This window comes from Labeo rohita, chromosome 15, assembly GCF_022985175.1.
Source record: "Labeo rohita strain BAU-BD-2019 chromosome 15, IGBB_LRoh.1.0, whole genome shotgun sequence".
In the NCBI taxonomy this organism is placed as follows: domain Eukaryota; kingdom Metazoa; phylum Chordata; class Actinopteri; order Cypriniformes; family Cyprinidae; genus Labeo; species Labeo rohita.
Window position 1 is genome coordinate 16,299,139 of NC_066883.1, and position 15,091 is coordinate 16,314,229.

Genomic DNA, 15,091 nt, shown 5'->3' on the forward strand with positions numbered 1-15,091 from the left:
ACAAAATAAAAGCCAATTATTTAATTTAGGAAACAACACTTACAGCATCAAATTTAAAGTTTAGAAGGGGTTCATATTATATTTGGGGTCTTTGGCACTAATAAATATCAAGACAAGTAAAATTTTAAAAGTGAGTTGTGACCCTGGACCACAAAACCAGTCTTTTTTAACTGTTTTTGGTTTAACAATGGGAGAAAGACCTCAATATCAACACAGATGTGGAATTCTAGAAAACAGGTTGTAGAAATACTTTCACTTTTAGCACAAACACAAATATCCAGTTAATTCAGTATAAAGTTTTACATAAAACACAAAACCTGTCATTGGTACATTAGTAGCCATAGCCAAAAATGCACTGTATGGGTCAAAATGATTTATTTTTCTTTTATGCCAACAATCATTAGCATATTAAGTAAATATCATGTTCCGTGAAGATATTTTGTACATTTTCTACCATAAATGTATTCATTTTTGGTTGGTAACACAGCTTTAAAGGCGATTTTCTCATTAATTTGATTTCTTTGCACCCTCAGATTTTCAAATAGTTATATATCGGCCAAATATTGTCCTATTTCATATGATGTATAAATCTCAATTTTAAAAAAACTGACCCTTATGACTGGTTTTGTGGTCAGGGTCACAGTTAATTCATGAATATTCTTATTTAGTCAGGACATCAAACTGATCAAAACAAAGTAACAGTAAAAACATATTTCAAGTAAATGCTGTACTTTTAAAAAAAAACAAACAAACAACCAAACAAACAAAAAAAAATATTACACAGCACTAGAGCTGGACAATTAATAAAGGTTAATAAAATAGATTTTTAATAAAAGATTTAGGATTTTAAGATTTTTCTCAGATTTGTGAGATATAAACTCCCAAATGTGAGTTATAAAGTCAAATTCTGAGGGGAAAAAACACAATTTACATCTCACAATTCTGACTTCATAATTCGCAATTGCGATATAAAGTCAGAATTGTGAAAAAAATTCAGAATTCGGAATTGTGAGTTTATATCTTACAAATTCTGACTTCATTTCTCAGAATTGCAATTCTGAGTTTTTTTTTTCTCACAATTGCATGTTTATATCACACAATACTAACTTTATAACTTGCAACTGCAGCTTTATATCATGCAATTCTGAGAAAAGTCAGAACTGCGAGTTTATATCTTGCAAATTCTGACTTCATTTCTCAGAATTGCGAATTTATGTCTAATAATTCTGACTTTTGAACTTAAAATTACGAGTTTATATTTCATAATTCTGAGAAAAAAAGCAGAATTGTGAAATGTAAACTCTTCAGAATTTAGAACTGTGAGTTTATATCTCACAAATTCTGAATTTATTTCTCAGAATTGCAATTCTGTTGTTGTTTTTTTTTTTTTATCTTCACAATTGCAAGTTTACATCTTGCAATTCTGAGGGAAAAAAAGTAAGAACTGTGATTTTATATCTTGCAGATTCTGATTTCATTTCTCAGAATTGCGAGTTTCTATTTTGTATTTTCTTTATAACTCGCAATTCTGAGAAAAAAAAAGTCAGAATTGCAATACAGAAAGTCACAATTATCTTTTTATTCAGCGGTGCAAACAAGCTTCCTTAGAATCGTGTCCTCTATTTCAGAATCCAGAATCGTGCAGTTTTATTGCATCAGAATGATTTCTGAAGGATTCTGTTTTTACTCTATTTTTATTTTTAGTCTAGTGTTTTAACACTACTCATTTTGAACAGCAGCCAAAGGAAAAAGTTGTCTCATACAATGGTGTGAGTTCGGGGTGGAGCTCTTCATTTTGGTTAATCAATGAACAACAGTGTTGGAAAATCTGAAAACAGTCACTTTGGCTCTGTTCAGTTGACTCACCGTTAAAGAACTTGATGATATCAGTGAAGTCCATGTTGTTGTCCAGGATAATGTCCCTGTACACCTCCACCAAGGCCAGTGCAATGAACAGGACAAAGTGCTTGGAGGAGATCCGAGGGGCGACCCAGATGACCTCCCACACCGCAAACACATCCTCATAGAGAAGCTCTGACACAAGATACACAGCAAGTTAAACAATGAAGGTACAATCTGTTCTTTGTGCTTCTGGTATCTAAAATGAATCCTACCTCTTTTGAAGTCCAGTAGGAACCAGCGGTAGCAGAAGTAGAAATGGGTGTAATCTCCATTCTGATGCATGAGCTCAAACAACTCTGAGTCAAGGATCTAAAGGGAAAAGAAAAAAAAAAAAACCTTAATGTTCAGAAGTCGTGATGTCACAGATGGCATCAGAAGAACAGACAAATCACAGCGCTGACTCAGGCAGGAAGAGAGAGAAAGGTCATGTGTCATGTTACCTGTATTAGTGACCTCATATTGGCGAAATGAGTGTCCATGGCTCCTCCGGTAGGGAAATTCTGACTCATCCTTTTCATTAGCTGAGTGAAACAACTGTAGGCCAAGCACTCTTCAGAGGGGGTAAAAAGAAGAGAACATAATTGTAAAAATAGAATATTTTATATGTAATTTGAATCTAAAATATTGTTGTTTAAAAAGTAGTATATATAATATACAATAAGAACATTCACATATATATTGGAATGAAAAAACATGATTTTTGGAAATTGTTAAAAATGGAGTTATCTGTTTTTGCAAATGAACTGTTCATATATATACATATTACAGAAAATTAGGCCAAGCAAAGGGGTTTTCAGAGAGGGGAATCTAATTATAATATTATTATATTTCAGATAGAATTTAATCTAAATTATTAATATTAATGATTAATATATATGACCCTGGACCACAAAACCAGTTGTAAGTAGCATTGGTATATTTGTAGCGATAGCCAACAATACATTGTATAGGCCAAAATGATCGATTTTTCTTTTATGCCAAAAATCATTAGCATATTAAGTAAAGATCATGTTCCAAGAAGATATTTTGTACATTTTTTTGCACCCACAGAATCCAGATTTTCAAATAGTTGTATCTCTGTATTATAATAGTTGTATTATAAAATCATCATTTAAATTTAAAACTATAGATTTACAAAATAGTCCTTTTGTGCAACAAATGAATTTAGAATAGCATGTAGTTCAAATTCATATTCAAAGTGAATTACAACAGAGGAACAAATTAAAGGGATAGTTCACCAAAAATGAAAATTACCCCATGATTTACTCACCCTCAAGCCATCCTAGATGTATATGACTTTCTTTTTTCACATAAATACAATCGGCATTATATTAAAAATGTTCTGGCTCTTCCAAGCTTTATAATGGCAGCGAATGGCTGCTGAGATTTTTAAATCCAATAAAGTGCATCCATGCATCTTAAAAGTACTCCACACAGCTCTGGAAGGTTAATAAAGGATTTGCTTCTAAAGAAAGATGCATTTGTGTAAAAAATATCCACATTTAAATCTATATAAACCATAATCTCTATTTTACGGTAACTGTCATACGCGCAGAAGCACAGAGGAGAGAGCAAAACAAAACACTGGTCAGGAATTAGAAGTACAAAATGAGGATTTGTAAAGAAAAATGTCTGGATTTTGATACAAGCAGAGAGGAGGCTTGCATTCCTTTGCTGTGAACCAAGGAAACTTTACTTCCTTTGCTCCTGTAAACAAAACTTGGTTCTTGCAAGACTAGCATATTCTCATCTTTAATACGCGTACGACAGTTAGCGGATGCTAGAGATTACAGTTTATAACCTTTTAAAAATGGATATTTTTCTTACACAAATGCATCAGTTGGCTTCAGAAGGCCTTTATTAACCAGCTGGAGCAATGTGGAGTATGTTTTGTAATGGATGGATGCACTTTATTGGACTTCAAATTCTCAACACCCATTCACTGCCATTATAAAGCTTGGACGAGCCTCAACTTTCTTTTTTTAAAATAGCTCCTACTTGTCTGAAAGAAGAAAGTTATATACACCTAGGATGGCTTGAGGGTGAGTAAATCATGGGGTAATTTACATTTTTTTCAGTGAACTTTCCCTTTAAGAAAACAAGCTAGATCAGAGGAGGTAGATAAAGAAATAAAGTACAGCAGAGGAAAACTGCAGAGCGGAAAAATATTTTTTTTGTGTGTGTGTGTGTGTCTACGTGCTTTGGTTTATAGTGAGTGCTTGCAGAAAAGGTATGTCCTCAGCTGCTCTTGAATGTTGTGATAGTCTCAGCAGTTCAGGTGGATTTTATAACATTTCTTTTACAATAAATATACAAGTCAAGGACCTAAAAAATCTCTAAATCTCTATAGTCTATATGTCTGTCTATCTATTATGTTTCAGTGTCTCACTCACCATCATCCAGAATGACCATCAGTGGGGCTAGAAGGTCACACATGCCTTGCACATAGCCAATCTCCAGATGCTCCCACACATAACTGGATCATAAAACAGCGACAGAGACATGAGAGACTGAGGTAAACTGAGCCTCAGTTCAGCTGATTTAGAAAATTAGTTACAGTCTGTGATTTATGTTTCAATTAATCTAACAGACTGACTGATTTGAAATTCATTGAGCTGCTATTCTGAGAGACACACAGGCAAGTGAGAACACAGAGATCAACACGGTCCTCTACTGACCTGCACATGATGTTGCGTAGTTTTTCCAGGTTGCTGGTAGTGAAATAATAATAGTTGCGATCGCAGCGCTGGACGTCTTTGTCTATTCTGTGCAAGTTCAGCGCCACTGTGTCCAACAGCTCGATCTGCTCACAGGCACATTGACCAGAATAAAGATTTTTAGTTTAGCAGTCCATATACATTTGTGTACTGTGACTGTGATAAATGTAGATCTGTAATGGTGTATCTGCTTAAATAGTGCATTAATGTACCGTATATGAAGAGAAGGATGGTGTAGTGCCCTCAGTAGTGGTTGTGAGTTTGTCCAGCTGACTGCAGAGTTTGTCCTCACTCAGAGAGTCCCGTCCACCCTGCTCCTCCAGTACCCCTGTGGGTGTAGTGTCCTCCTCCATGCTCTGTCCGTCATCGATGCTGGACATGATTTGGGAATGTCCAGACGCTACGGAGTAGTTCCTGGAGGAGGGCAGGCCTGAGTCCGGAGAGTCAAACTCCACCAGCGGCCTCTCGTCGGGGGCTAACATGGCCGGGGTAACCACAGTGGTTAAGGTGGGAGTACTTCCTCCCTCACATGAGGTGTCGTGACCTCCTCCGTCAGGCTCATCCACGGACATGAATACCTAAAGAGAGAGAAGAGATGCGATATGACGATGCAAGATAATGCTATATTTACCTCCAAGTGTTAAAACATGTAATCAGTCTTATTAAAGTATTTTGCATGCTAATGCTAAATGATAATCATTTCATTCAGTCCCTTACGAAAACCTTTAACCGTGATTTTACTACAACTACGATTTTACTATAATTGCTATAGTTAAACAATAGGTAACCATTAAATTACTCATGGTTTTACTACACTATAATATTTGTAGTAAAACTGTGGTTATAGAAGTAATCAATATCGCAAAAAACTATGGTTACTACACGTTTTACTATAATAAACCCATGGTTAATTTTCATAAGGGGTGGGCTACTCAAAACCCTGCTGAAAAAAAACAGCATATGCTGGTATGTATGCTGGTTTATGCTGGTCATGTTGTTGGTCAAGGACCAGCATAAACCAGCTAAGGACCAGCTTAAACCAGCATCAAAACATACATACCAGCATATGCTGTTTTTTTCAACAGGGAAATATTGAAATAATCAAAAACAAATTGTTTTACCCAATATTTGTGTGTGCTACACTGATGTAACATGCTACCAAATGATAAACAGACTTAAAAGTACTGAAACGTGTAATCAGAAGTGAACAGTTTTACCCAATATTTGTGTACCATGCATGTTTATGCTTATTAAAGTATTAAGCAGTTAGCTTAGAAACATGTTTATACTAAATGATAACCCAGAAAGCACATGTATGTCTGTAAGATGTCTGTTAAACATCACTTAATCTGGAAAGCATCTGCCGTGTACAAACATCTGGCAGACGTCTGTAAGATGTCAGTTTTACATACATTCTAAATCATAAACATCTTAAAGACATCTAATAGACGTCTATTTGACATCTGATAGGAAACGTCTAATAGACATATTGCAGATGAGCAAATAACACTCTAAAAAATACGTCTTGCAGATGTAAATGCAGACGTAAAATAGACGTCTCAGAGATGTACGTGTGCTATTAGGGAAAAAAAGTGTTTCAGTCCATACTCAAAAGTATTGAAAAGTGTAATAAAAAACAACAACAACAAAAAAAATCTGTTTATGGTTTGCTTAGCAACATGCTAACACCAAACTTAATTGAAAATAACTGCAATGAAGAAAGGAACTTTTATTTTATGTGCTATATACAGGTTCTGCATAGTAAGAGAAGCCCAAAGCATTAATTTATGTGATTCTATAAGTGTTAGGATGCAGTCTATATAGGCAGCGTGCTAGAGTTTGTGAGTCACTTCGTGCTTAAACAGAGCTTGTGACTGACCTCGTTGCTAATAGTGGAGTCTCTGTGGATGAGTCTGAGGACGTGGCTGTCTATACTGCTCCCTGACGACAACTTGGCAAAGATGGCCGACTGCATCTCTTTCTCCCGCTGCTTCACGATGACCTCACATGCCTTCCACTCCCGCATCACCTGCTGATACCGTGCTGTGATCTTTTCGTCAATCTACGAAACCCACAAGGGCACATCAGAACGCACATCACACCAGGACAAACTATTGTGACGAAGTGTGCTTATAAAACTTTACCTGAGCCATGTCTTTCTTGTCCATCCCGAACTTGTAGTGGCCCAGCAGAAACGGCCACACCTCCTTTCTGATCTCATGCTCCACCCCTCCATAGTAAACCAACCTCAGCAGCTCCAGCTCCTTATAATTCTGGCAAGAGAGAATAAGGGACAGATGGAGACAGCGGGACTACTGCAACCTACGGCACATGTCGGTGACCGCTAGTACCCTCTAGTGACCAGAGCTGAAGAGCACTAGGCTAACCTTACAGTCTTTCTGATATTTACTCCACACATCTTTGCTGAGCCCTCCAGAGGCTTCGCAGGGCTTGTCCGGTGGGACAATGTTGTGGTTGACCAGTGCTGAAAGGTGCGTCCTCACAGTGGACAGGTGTCGACAGTAGGCCAGCCCTACAAAAAAAGTGGCGAAAGAGCATTACAGCAGTGTATGCACAGCTGAGGATGTTTTATAGTAACTGATATGAATAAGTACACAGATTTTCTTTGGACTTACAGCCATAAAACGCTCGAGACACAATCTGTCTTTTCATATTTTGGCACAGCATCTTCAGTGGAATACTGGACACAGAAGGGAAACATCCGTTATGTCTTTCAATACAGGAAGACTAGACAGATGCTTCTGCAAAAATATATGCAAACTACAGCAAAAATGCATATACATTGCACTTAATAAAAATATTTAACATATGGGTGTTTTTTTTTATTTGGGAACTTTATAATCATAATATGCTGATTTCTATACTTTTATTATCAAACTTGTGCTGTTTAATATTTTTTTTGGAATCTTTTATTCTTTTTTCAGGATTCTTTGATGAATAAAAAGTAAAAAAGAATAGCATCTATTCAACATATAAATATTTTCTAACAATATAAGACTTTGCTATCACTTTTTTATCAGTTTAACACATTCTTGGTGAATAAACGTATTAATTTCTTAAAAAAAAGAAAGAATACAAATTTACTGACCACAAACTTAGTAAAAAAGTATCACTGGTTCCAACCAATTATTAGGCAGCACAACTTTTTTTCAATATTGATAACAAATCAGCATTCAGAATGAATTTTCATTATGATCATGGATCATGTGACAGTGAAAACTGGAGTAATTATAAAAAATTCAGCTTTGCATCACAGGAATAAATTACATTTAGAATATATTCACATAGAAAAGAGTTATTTTACTTAATAATAATAATAGTACACAATATTACTAATTTTTCTGGATTCTTGATCAATAAATGCAGCCTTGATGAGCATAAGAAATATTACAAATCTTACTCATAAGTGTGAAAATATTATTTAATTGTACATAATTAGGAAGTATAAAATGCAAGACAAAGTTGTCTAAAAATGTTAAAAATGTCTTATCCACAAAACAACATTGTGAAAATTGCAATATTATTTAAGGTTATAAAAGATTATTTTATAAGATTATATATTAGATACAGTTGCGGTCAAAATACCATGCAATAAGAGTTGGGGGTGGAAACTTTTTGAATTTGAAGATCAGGGTAAATTTTATTTATTTTGTATCTTCTGTAGCTTCTGAAGGGCAGTACTAAATGAAAAAAATATGATATTTAAGCAAAATAAGAAAAATGTTCACATCTCCATTCTGTTCAAAAGTTTTCACCCCCAGCTCTTAATGCATGTTTTTTCTTTCTTAAACATCAGTTTATCCATCAAAGATCCTGTAAAATAATTAATCATGGTTTCCACAAAAACATTTAACACTAATAATAATAATAATAATAATAATAATAAAATGTTTCTTGTGAGGCAATTCAGCATATTAAAATGATTTCTGAAGGCTGGAGTAATGGTGCTGAACATTCGTTTTAAATCATTAAATTTTCATTTTAAATTTGTATTGTATTAATATTTAACAATATTACTGTTTTTACTGTATTTTTTAACAATAAAAGTTCCCAGAACCAGAAGTGTGAAAGTACAGCTCTCTCACCGGTCATGCATGCAGGTACAGCTCGCTGGAAGCTCGACGGAAGCGTTGCTGCCCCCAGTGGAGCAGGACAGACAAGATGACATATGACTGGTGCACTCGCCCTGCTGCCATGACAACGGGCTGCCGCCAAAACCCTGCATCTCCATCATGTCCCCGTGGTCTACTAGGGCGTGGGAGTGCAATAGTCGGAAAAGAGGCAGAGTGAGAGAAAGAGACAGAGAGAGGAAATAAGAGATGAATAAGCAAATATGAAACCTGCTCTAGTAACCTGCATTTGAGATATATTACTATTAATATTACTAGGATAATTGAAAATTGGTGTTTTCTTTCCTCTCAGAGCTACTCTACAATAAGAAGCTGTTGGACGGCGGAAAGCTGCCATATGGGAGTTCATTTCACATCCCAGACACCATAAAACATCTCTACTGGAAATTAGGCTATTACAGCTGGACTGGAATGGCCATAAACCATCATATTCAGCTCAACGGCCTCAGATTCACTGAATTTCAGGCCTCAGCTCAACCATGAGATAATTAAGGAAGAGTAAATTGCATTTGATTTTTTTTTAATACATATTAAGCAATTTGTTCAGTGTGGATGGTATTTAGATTAGGGCTGTCAATCAGTTAAATAAATTCATTACATTATTTAAGTGATATATCAGTTAATTAAAATTACATATCAATTTTAATTTAAAAAAAACACACCTAATTTTAAAATAATTTAAAGACATTACTGTGGCAGATGTAAATCGCTTAGTAGACATTAAGAAAAGTGTCTCTAGATGTGATTTATGTGTTTTACTTCCATATTTTTTTACATAAAACTGTTTATCCACAGGGGTTGTTTATAACAGCTTGCTTTTGCATCATGTCTACAGTGGGGTTTTTTAAGCATTAGTCTATGTATGAATCTAGTAGAGTCAAGTTTTGCTGTTTTTTAGCATCTCACGCCATGAGCACTGTGGTTTTAAAGGAGAAGTTCACTTTTAGAATTAAAATTTCCTGGGATTTCAGTGGACTTCAATGGTGGCCAAGGGGTTGAAGGTTCAAAGTGCAGTTTCAGTGCAGCTTCAAAGGGCTCTACATGATCCCAGGCAAGGAATACGGGTCTTATCTAGCGAAACGATCTGTCATTTTCTAAGAAAAATACAAATTTATATTCTTTTTATCCACAAATGCTCATCTTGCACTATCTCGCGCATTACGTAATCATGGACACGTGACGTAGACGGGAGTACCGACCCAGTGTTTAAGAGAAAGTCAAACGCCCTTTACAAAAAAAGGTAAAACAACGATGTCGGACGATCTTGAAGTTGGAGGAGAAAACGAGATGGGGTTTTTGAACCGAAGTACACAGACAAAGAACTTACCGAGCGTGACCTATCCAATGTGATTTCACAATGCATGAAGACACGTATGCATATCGCAGGGCTAGTGCAAGATAAGCATTCATGGTTAAAAAGTATATCAGTTTTTGTATTTTAAGAAAATGACCGATCGTTTCGCTAGACCCTTATTCTTAAGCTAGGATCGTGTAGAGCCCTTTGAAGCTGCACTGAAACTGCAATTTGGACCTTCAACCTGTTGATCACCATTGAAGTCCACTATATGGAGAAAAATCCTGGAATGTTTCCCTCAAAACCTTAATTTATTTGCGAAAGAAAGAAAGACATGAACATCTTGGATGACATCGGGGTGAGTAAATCTAACTAATCCATTAAGTGTCTCTAGATGTTAATAAATGTGTTTTATTTCCATATTCTTGAACATAAATCTGTTTATCGAAAGGGGCCATGTACACACAACTTTTCATTTTTTATTTTTAAACATTAGTTTATGTACGAATGTAGCAGAGTCAAGTCTTGCTGTTTTATAGCATCTCACGCCATGAGCACTACGGTTTTAAAGGAGAAGTTCACTTTCAGAATTAAAATCTCCTGGGACTTCAGTGGACTTCAGTGGTGGCCAAGGGGTTGAAGGTCCAAACTGCAGTTTTAATGCAGCTTCAAAGGGCTCTACATGATCCCAGCTGAGGAATAAGGGTCTAATCTAGCGAAACGATTGGTCATTTTCTAAGAAAAATACAAACGTAAATATTTTTTAACCACATATGCTCATCCTGCACTAGCTCAACCTCACACATTACGTAATCGCGCACACGTGACGTAGGTGGAAGTACCAACCTGGTGTTTACAAAGCGAACGCGCAAAAAAAGTCAAACGCCTTTTACAACAATGCCTTTAAAACAACAATGTCGGATGATTTTAAAGTTGGAGGAGAAAATAAGATGGAGTTTTTCGCCCTAACCTACATTTTTGAACCAAAGTACACGGGTGAAGAACTAAACGCACGTGACTTTTACAACGCGATTACGCAATGCGTGAAGACACGCATGCACATCACAGATTAATGAAAGAAAAGCATTCGTGGTTAAAAAGTGTATATATTTTTCTTTTTTGAAGAAAATGAGCAATCGTTTCACTAGATAAGATTGTGAAGAATCTGCAGTTTGGACCTTCAACCCGTTTGCCACCACTGAAATCCAGTGTTTTCCTCAAAAAACTTAATTTCTTTGCAACTGAAGAAAGAAAGACATGAGCATCTTGGATGACATCGGGGTGAGTAAATTCTCATAAATTTTTATGTTTTTAACAAAATGACAGATCGTTTTGCTAGATGAGACCGTTATTCCTCGGCCTTCGAAGCGGCACTGAAACTGCATTTTGGACCTTCAACCTGTTGATCCCCATTGAAGTCCACTATATGGAGAAAAATCTTGGTATGTTTTCCTCAAATAATTTATTTGCGACTGAAGAAAGACATGAACATCTTGGATGACATGGGGGTGAGTAAAAGTGACCTTCTCCATTAAGTGTCTCCAGATGTTAATATATGTGCGTTTTATTTCCGTATTATTGATATGAGCTGTTTTTTAGCATTTCACGCCATGAGCATTGCGCTTTTAGGACAGCAAATGTCCAGTTGAACGTATTTTGGCTTTATTAATGCGTCTTGATATCCCTTGCTTCTCTTCGGTTCTGTTATTTTAAATGTAGTGTCCCAAAAGGCGTTGCATAAAGGTTGTACTTTAAGCTCGAACTGCTCTGCACTAATTGTATAATGTGTTCTATTTATCACTAAACGTGTTAAATTGACAGCCCCAATTTAGATGTACGTTTCTTTCCAGATACTTCTTCCCGTCAGAAATGGCATTAACCAGATGTCCTTAAACACACATAATGAAATCAAAGCAAACCTGAAGTATAAGGATATCAAAAACATGCATCTACGAATGAACAGAAGGAAAAGGTGTAAAACGATGCGGGGATGCCATGCCAGGAGACCTGCCAGTCAATCGATCAATCAATCACAGTGTCACAAATCAAGCCAGGCACTGGTAGAGCTTGGAGAGGAGTATAGAAGGACAGACAGTAACCATTCCTACCATGCTGGATGCATCAGATTGAACCATGACAAAAATAAAGACAAATAAAGAAGAGGAATGTACACTGTGTGTAGTTGTGTAAAACGTGAAGAGAGTGAATCAACTGAACCAAAAGAGTCGATAGTAAACGTAAATGCTCTTCACCTTAATTCTTCAGGTTGGAGCTGGTGACCTGCTATACAACAACGCGGACGGAGAGCACGTACTCAATATCTGTCCCTGAAAGTCTGCCGTGGGCTATGGGACTTTGGTAAGGCTAGGATCGAATGGGCGACGCGTTCACGGAACGATTCGTGCGTCTACTACACCAGAACCCCACAGGACCTAACTGATATAATGAAAGGTGACTGCAGTTAGTGAAGAATTACAGTGAACAGCATTGCAGAAAACCGGCTCAACACAGGAGGAACACCAAAACAACAACGACGACAACTCAAACCAAAGAGGAAAAGAGAGAATTCATAAAAGGGAAGGAAACACTCTGACAAGTAAGCGGTGGAGCACATTCGATCCAAACCAAAAAAGAAACAGAATACATAACGTGTGCAAATTCGACATGCAAAGCCTTCAAGCATTTAGCAGTGAAACCAAATAAACACACAGGAACCCAAAAATAACCAAGACTTCTCGAAGGACTTGCTCTCGTCAACCAAAGAGTGCAAAAGGAAAACAGCAAATCATTGGAAGCATTGCTGCCTGGCCACCGCAGTCAGGCCCAACAGTGCAGAGAGGAGGAGAGACCGTACTCCACGAACTCTATCGCACCTCATAGGTCGGTCTGGTAGTGTCAGCGTGTGTGTGTGAGAGGACTCGGAGGAAAAAGGACAAAGGCAGAGTAGCAGTGTGACAACGTGGCAGGGCAGTGGAAGCTCTCCCGACCGTGAGAAAGGTTAGCGCGGGTAACCCCCGGCAACGGAGGCGTGGAGGGAAAAGAGTGACGACAGTGGAGGACAGTGAGTCAGGGAGAGAGAGATGTGCACTGTACTGACCCCACACACACACACACACACACTTCAGTCACAAACCCAAATGTGAACATAAGGGATATTCAGGTTTTGTGTGCATAAAAGAATCTGTAATAGAATATATAATTTAACATTCATATTTTGTAAATTAATTGATTTTAAATCAAATCTTTTAATATTATGTAAATTAAATCAATAACTGAATGTGTCCTTTTTTCCCCCGTTTTGTAATTAATTTATTGTACTTAACAATGTATTAACTAAAAACATTTTAGAAAAATACATTTGTAATACAGATATTTTACTTATAAGAATTTATTCAATTTAAAACAGTAAAATAACAAAAAATAAGATAAAAATGCTTCAACATACATATTATGTGAATTCAAATAATAATTGAATTTTTCATATTTTTTCGTCCTAGATTTGCAATAAATATTTTTTCTATTATATTTTTAAAAATGTTTGATAATTCATGTTATACAGATTAACTAAATCCATTTTTTTTTAATTGAAGTTATAGAACTAACAATTTAGACAAATATATTTGTAATACATGTATTTTACTTATAACAATTTATTCAAATTAAAATAAAATTAAATTTAAAAAAAGAGAAAAATATGAATTAAATTAATAATTGAATTAAAAATGTTTTAACATCCATAATATATAGGTTAAATAAATAAATACCTAAATGTCCTACCTAGTTATTTTACGTTAGAACTATAAACATTGTAGACAAATAGATTTGTAATACATATATTTTAATTATAAGAATTTATTAGATTTGAAATAAAGTAAAATAAAATAAAAGAATAAGATAAAAATAATGAATTTTTCCTATTTTTTTATATGTAAAAAATGTTTCAACATTCAGATTATATAAATTAAATTTAAAAAAAAAGATTTATATACATTTGTAATACATATATTTTACTTATGACAATTTATTAAATTTACAATAAAATTAAATTAAATTAAATAAAAAATAAAAAACAAAAATGCTTCAGCATTTATATTATGTGAATTAAATTAATAATGCAAATTTTTCTGCATAGTTATTTAGGGTTAAAACTATATATATTTTAACAAAATACATTTGTTATAAATATTAACACAGATATAAATAATGCACTTATAACAATTTATTACAATTAATTATGTAAATAAAACCAACAATTACATTTTGTACACAAAACCAATGATTAGAATTTTGTTACATAATTATTTAAGATTACAACAATTAATTTTATTAAAATAGACTTGTTATACATATAAACATATTGTACTTATAATGACTTATTACTTTTAATATTAATAAAATAAAAATAAAATAAAAATTGTTTCAACATTCACATTTATTAATTAATTAATTAATTTTCCTACCTAGTTATTTTAGGATAGAACCACTAACATGTTAGAAAAATACATCTGTAATACATATGTTTTTCAATTTATTAAACAACAATTTATTAAATTTACAATAAAGTAAAATAAAGACAAAAAAGCTTCTACATTCATATTATCCAAATTACACTAATAATTAGAATTTTTCTGCATAGTTATTTAGGGTTAAAACTACCTAACTTTACAATAAAGTTAAAAAAATATTTTAAAATGTTAAAATTACAGACAATTTAACGACAAAAAAAAGTATAAATTAAGCTACTGTATGTGCTACATTTAAATGCTTATTAAAATAAAATAATTAAATAATGAAATAAAATTATTTTTAAAAGGTGTAAATATAAATTTTGTAAATAAAACCAATAATTAGAATTTTCTCTCCTAATTATTTTGGGTTACTATTTATTTTGGGAACTATTTATTTTATTTATTTTAACTAAATTGATTAGTTACACATACAATATATTCATATTGTACTTATACCAACTATTATTAAAATAAAATAAAATTATGAAATAATACAATTATTTAAAAAATGTGTAAATA

The 15,091-nt window shown here is 34.4% G+C and overlaps 1 protein-coding gene across 6 annotated transcripts in view; it reads right to left on the minus strand.

Moving 5' to 3' along the window:
- Window positions 1-15,091, minus strand: part of sgsm2 (small G protein signaling modulator 2) — a 76,385-nt gene that overhangs the window by 2,345 nt on the left and 58,949 nt on the right. For 3 of the 6 annotated variants that reach the window (XM_051129308.1, XM_051129305.1, XM_051129303.1), the window contains 11 exons: window positions 8,726-8,885; window positions 7,256-7,320; window positions 7,007-7,152; window positions 6,764-6,892; window positions 6,499-6,681; window positions 4,832-5,197; window positions 4,581-4,705; window positions 4,296-4,378; window positions 2,343-2,452; window positions 2,115-2,211; window positions 1,867-2,034 (listed from right to left, as the gene is read on the minus strand). In XM_051129308.1, coding sequence (XP_050985265.1) covers window positions 1,867-2,034; window positions 2,115-2,211; window positions 2,343-2,452; window positions 4,296-4,378; window positions 4,581-4,705; window positions 4,832-5,197; window positions 6,499-6,681; window positions 6,764-6,892; window positions 7,007-7,152; window positions 7,256-7,320; window positions 8,726-8,885 — 1,632 coding nt within the window. Of the gene's footprint in view, window positions 1-1,866; window positions 2,035-2,114; window positions 2,212-2,342; window positions 2,453-4,295; window positions 4,379-4,580; window positions 4,706-4,831; window positions 5,198-6,498; window positions 6,682-6,763; window positions 6,893-7,006; window positions 7,153-7,255; window positions 7,321-8,725; window positions 8,889-15,091 lie in introns of all 6 variants that reach the window. The other 3 variants (XM_051129307.1, XM_051129304.1, XM_051129302.1) reach the window with 1 other exon arrangement.